Below are 6,000 nucleotides of genomic sequence, written 5' to 3'. Positions count from 1 at the left end.
GATTTTTTTCTTTCAGAAACCTTCCTAGGAATATACCCAATAACATTCCAAAGTCCCATAGCGTTCGAACGAACGTTGACTTAATGCATAAAGGATACACACGGACACACACACACACACACACACACACACACAGACGGACAATCTTTCATCTCAAAATATTGTTACATTGGCTAGTTTTAGATAACGATCTCGTCTATAAAATAAAAACTATGATTCCAGCCAAAAGACAGACGTGTAAATAACTATTTCTAAAAGCTTGTAGAAAACCGATCGCTGTTGCTGGGGGTCGCGGCTTTGTCAAATAAATGTTTTCATATTTTCCTTTGAATTGTATCAAAGAATGAGGAAATGGGACCCATACATTTTCACAAAACAAAGGGTGGCCAATGTTTAGCAGGCGTACCACATTGGCACAATTTACCTAAGAAACACAAAAATCTGTCTTTTCGTTTTCTTTCGAGAAGTACCATTCATGCTAGAAAAACGAATAATATTAGTTAGATCTAATAGTTGTTTGAGTATGATATATTATAATCAATACATGGTTGACATAAACACAAAACCGCAAATTTAGGGATATATTTTTGGGAGAAACTTTTTTGATTTATATTTTGTACATTTATCTGGAACTCATGATTTTGACAATAGGGCCTAAAAATAAAGATTAAAGAAACAAGCTGAAAAATGCTTCTAAGGACACTTATTTTGCTTTTATTTATGTGTACATTGACCATAGGTGTGTAGATCTAGATCTAGATTTGATTACCATAAAATAATTTTTAGATCTAGTTGATTTTAGCGTATTTTATTCCCCGCTTCACGTCACGTTCTCCTCAAGTTGAGCGTCCAAAACACACACAAACGTTATAAATTAAAAAGCCTAGCCCTATTTTACTATTTATTTACTAAATTTAGTATTTCTTTATGAATTTTAGTTTTAGAAGATAATTTACTTTGGTCAAAACTTGAGAAAAATCCAAATTTGGAATCATTGAATGTGCACTATTAGTTACTATTTGGATCCAGATTCTAGATCTAGATTTAGCTTTTTTTTTTACTCCTGAAAATATGTTCATGTCAGTTGAGATTTCCATGGCGATGTGTAAAGTACCAAACTCATAATTGCAAAGCGGTTAAGTTTGTATTGTTAAAAGTATCTCGCAAGCATGATACTATAAATAAACATATATGAACTCACAATGCTCCCAAAACTGAGGCCACCACAATTTCAAATAGATCTAGCAATTGCCCAAGCTATGACATATGCTGATAATTAAAGTCAATGTGAACTCACAGTGAACCCTCGACCGTGAACAGATTTTTCTCACACCGACAATCACACACTATTTTATTGGAACTGTAGGCCTAATGCTAATTTATAATGTTTTTTACCTTTTCTAATTAAAACACATATTCATAAAAAAAAAGTAGATCTATATCTAATCCTTGTGTTTTCTAAATGTTTTTTTGTGTTTCGGTTGTGTTTTTAATAAAATACACTCAACCATAGGTGTAAGGGAAGCGGCGTATTAAATACGCTAAAATGGAGTTTTTCCCTCAGGCTCAAATTAGAGAGCAATTAACGTCTAATTAGGCCTACTAGTTAACTAACCAAAGTATTAAAATACTCACAGGCCTACATTATACATACTACATAACAAATGACTTGCTAACCCCAAATAGGCTAATACTCTGTTTCTTATTTATGTGATTTTAAACATAGCTCAATGTTTTAAAAAACCTTTTACAATTGGCAATTTATCTTCTACAGGAGGTATTATTCCAGTGTGGAAAAATCTACTATTGCACTATAAAGAATGGAAAGGCAGCATCACACATAATGGGGAAATATCCAATTGTATGCTGGAGGTCCACTCTGTTTATTTTGATAACGATGGGATAGCTCTGGTGGCATTTAGTGCTGAGAACTTCTATGTTGAGATGGCAGGTAATGTAAACATTGGCCTTTGACCTTCAACTCATTTTTCCTCCAAGACGATCAAATACTATTCAATACCCAGGCAGCAATAAAATATTTTATATTGGAAGTGTATTACCTAGTTAGGTGAAAATATACTTTAATATAAATGTTCAGGTTTAAAAGTATTATCGAATTTTCAGAAATTAAAACAATTCTATACCTTTATAAAAAATACCCAAATTAATACGGTAAAAATCAGTAATGTAAAGAATGCACATACTAATTTTATTTCCAAGCCAAATTATTACTCTTAAAAATAACACTTCAATTAATGTTAGAGCTAATGCTAGTGGTTACCAGAACAATGGTTGTTTAAGTAATCTAATTTGAGATATTTGTTAGTATTTCCAATTAGTACAGCTCAAAATAGTTATTTTTTTCTTGCTTGCAGCAACGTCGGTGGACAACAAAACGGTAATCTTCACGGAAGATGTCACATGGCACAAGCAGGCTCAGTTTCAAAATGACACCAATTTGAAAGTGGTTGGGATGTTTTTGCCTGCTGAAGAAAACTATTATTTTCTGGGAAATGTTAGTTCAGATACATTCGACTCCCTGGGAGTAGTTAAGCTGTCACCTTCTGGTAATATACTTTTATTAAAGTTTTTTTTGTTCTCTGCCTTTTCAAAATAAGTTTTATACTTGTGTTAATTTTAAGTCACCTTTCTAAAACTACTTATTAACATTGATTTTTTTACCAGTAAAATGGTAAAACTTAATTTTAAAAATTGACAAAGTGTTGGTGTGAGGTAATACATCTGTTGATATCACTGATTTAACATTGGTTCTGGGATGATGTGGTAGAGCACACAACTGCTGACCGGAAAGTCTAAAGTTTGGTTCCCAATCTAGTCCCACTCAGCTCTGATGAGTACACCTGACTCAAATTTGATGAAGTAAAAGCAAGGGAACATTTCTTTACCATACAATCTCTTCATCTGTCCTACCTAAACAAACAGATGGACTTCATTAATCTTATGTGTGCATGGTCTGGTGTGAAAGGGCACTTTGTAAAACTTAATATTGCAAAAGCTAATCATTTATGTTATACGTATATATATACATATATATATATATATATATATATATATATATATATATATATATATATATATATAGATATAGATATATATATAGATAGATATAGATATATATATAGATATATATATAGATATAGATAGATATATATAGATATATATATATATATATATATGATAAATTTATTTTCATGTTTCTGAAGGCTACCCATTAGTTATTGATCGTGAATATAACACCCATCTGAAGTATGGCTTGGTTGTAGGAATACCAGTAGCCATGGGTGTCACAATCACAGTCATAGCTGCTGTCATCATGTGGTGGGCCATCAAGAAAGGTAACTCTTCTCTTTCTAAAGTAGTCATTAGTGGGTTTTTGACTGGCTACAGTAAGTTAATTAAATGTAAGAGCATGCAATAGAGAATCTTAAAGTCATATTTTTGGGTTGCAACTGCAGGTTGAGTCCATGCAGCTCTAAGAGATACCTAGTTTACTTTGATAAGCATCGTACTACACACACAGTCCATTCTTATGTCTTAGCCAAGCTAAAAAATGCCCATAAAATTACTTTAACTTAAACTGATCAGCTGTTGAATAAATATGACAATTGGATCTAAATCAGCAGTTGACTTATAATTTTAAGATTTAACTTACAAATCAGTTAAAAGTTGACTTAAATAAAAAATTAGTCAATAAGTCGAAGAATAATGACCTGTCTGTCCTAAAAAGATGGTTTCATCAGCTTCGTCAAATTTAATGTTTATTTTTCAGGTTACTTACGGCACGTGCCATGGGCATACAAAAACTTCACTAATCCCCGCAAGACACAAGCAACGTACAAAGTGGATTTAGAGAATGATGACACGCCGTCCGTACACATATGAGAGGTTATTGAACAGATCATGATGAGCTTGAGCCAAGATCTTTAATTGAGAAGAGTTATTTTCTTCAGAAGTTTTTTTTGTAACTACTTGCACATGATTTATCATACCTAACCAAATCTAATGCAGATTTCATAATCAATGTAAAAAATATACTTAGAAATATATTTTGTGCAGGAATTTGTAAAGATAAGTATAGTTTACATCTGATGTTTGATTTTATGAAGAATACCCGACTGCTGAAGGCTTTGTCCAGCATCTTATCCCAACTGTAAATAATGTTGATAAGATTCTTTACACTATTTTTTTGTGTGTTGTTTTTGTTAACAAGAATCTGAGAACTCTTGGGATTTATTGTTTTTGTTAAGAATCAGAGAACTTGGGATTCATTATTTTTGTTAAGAAGCAGAGAACTTGGGATTCATTGTTTTTGTTAAGAAGCAGAGAACTTGGGATTCATTGTTTTTGTTAACAATAATCTGAGAACTTTTGGGGTTCATTGTTTTTGTTAACAAGAATCTGAGAACTTTTGGGGTTCATTGTTTTTGTTAACAAGAATCAGAGAACTCTGGGATTCATTGTTTTTATTAACAAGAATCTGAGAACTTTTGGGGTTCATTGTTTCTGTTAACAAGAATCTGAGAACTTTTAGGGTTCATTGTTTTTGTTAACAAGAATCAGAGAACTCTTGGGGTTCAAAATAATTTGGCCACAGCTTTGTTTATTTTTACAAGCTCTAAATTAAGTCACAATGGTTGTGGGTTTGTGATCTAATGTTGTAACTCTTTAAAACATAACATATCACTTTTGTTATATTTTGACTATATATTAAAATTGAAAATCTTTTAGATAACAATCTTTTAAATGCACTGAATATTATAAAAAAGGTATTTCCTTTAGCTATAACCGAAAAAGTTTGTTTTGTAAAATGTATTAACCCTTACAACCGTAATTTACCTTTTTTCTCTGTTCCCTCAGTTCCAGAGATTATTTTCCCATGTTCCAAAAACATTAAAGGTTAAAGTAAATTTATGTACTGTTTTTAATTGAGTAGAAATAGATTTTGTCATGTCAAGAATTATTTTATTAGGATTGGATATTTGTAAAATAATTTTGCTACTAGGATTGATGAACTACAAACATTTTGTGAGCATGAGGTCTGCCACTGAACTCAGTGTCAGGCTGTCAGAACAAGGTGTGTAGTGTGTCACTCTTCTGTCCAATTCAGATTATAAATATTTGACCCAGAACTTAATTCCAGAGATTTGAGGTTCTATATATTGAGCTAGATTTAAAAGCTATCCTGTTCATTTTTCAATTGTCTGACTAATTATCAGACTCATTTTATGCTAATAAACTTTTGATTTTATCAAAATTTTTATCAAAAATGTTCCATCTGTATCAACCTATTGAACACATCGTGTCAATAATTACAGATCCGCACAAAATACAAAGAAATTTAAATATAAATCTGAATCAGGCTATTTGTATTTTAGTAAGTTTTATGCCTGGTGTTGCTATGAGAGATAAGTAGCACCCCTTGTTTAAAGAAATGCATGAGGGAATAGAATTTAAAAAATGGAATTGTATCAGACAGGGCCATTGGAAAGAGATCAGAAAAGTTGTTCTTTGTGTCGGGGCAAGCAACCAGTGCTTCTACTGTTATAGCTAAACAAAAGTGTGCTTATTTTCTCAATTTTAGTGCATTTAAAAGCCATTTGTTAAAGTAGCTTAAAAATGTTATGTTACATACAACAAAAGATGTATTTTCTTTATAAGTTATATGGCGATCTGACCTGAACATTCAGTAGAATGGCCATCTTTCTCAATGTGTTTGTTGGCTTTAGTGCCTGTTTGTAGATATGATAGATGACTTCATGGATGCAGATTTGTTTTTAAATAACTGTTTATATTACCTGCCTTAGCCTTTTAATGTATGTTTTGTATATCGCATTTTAAATTATATATTGAATATAGTTGTGAACCTATTGTGAACAATATTTAAAATTTATTTTAGAAAGTACAACTTACCTGCACAATTTAGGTTAGAATACTCCACACCACTACTCTTCTTTATCTTTCAATTCTAATTGTCAACTA

General features: G+C 31.6%; 1 protein-coding gene across 1 annotated transcript; it reads left to right on the top strand.

The window, feature by feature from the left end:
* The first annotated feature begins 615 nt into the window (after positions 1–615).
* On the top strand, positions 616–4,035 carry LOC131940649 (uncharacterized). Its single transcript, XM_059299367.1, has 5 exons — positions 616–739; positions 1,775–1,951; positions 2,376–2,567; positions 3,225–3,356; positions 3,791–4,035. The coding sequence occupies exons 1-5, from the start codon at positions 688–690 to the stop codon at positions 3,901–3,903; spliced, it is 666 nt and encodes a 221-aa protein (XP_059155350.1). The 5' UTR covers positions 616–687; the 3' UTR covers positions 3,904–4,035.
* Positions 4,036–6,000: the final 1,965 nt, after the last annotated feature.

This window comes from Physella acuta, unplaced genomic scaffold (genome assembly GCF_028476545.2).
Source record: "Physella acuta isolate Inbredline_101_S28 unplaced genomic scaffold, ASM2847654v3 ptg000324l, whole genome shotgun sequence".
Lineage (NCBI taxonomy): Eukaryota > Metazoa > Mollusca > Gastropoda > Physidae > Physella > Physella acuta.
This window is presented reverse-complemented; position numbering and strand designations above follow the sequence as displayed.

Bases quoted from the DNA above. Each gene is read 5' to 3' on its own strand.
- LOC131940649 (XM_059299367.1), top strand. From the start codon at position 688: ATGCTTCTAAGGACACTTATTTTGCTTTTATTTATGTGTACATTGACC. The intron at 1,952-2,375 runs GTAATGTAAACA...TCTTGCTTGCAG, and splicing joins CTTCTATGTTGAGATGGCAG to CAACGTCGGTGGACAACAAA. The intron at 3,357-3,790 runs GTAACTCTTCTC...TTTATTTTTCAG, and splicing joins GTGGTGGGCCATCAAGAAAG to GTTACTTACGGCACGTGCCA.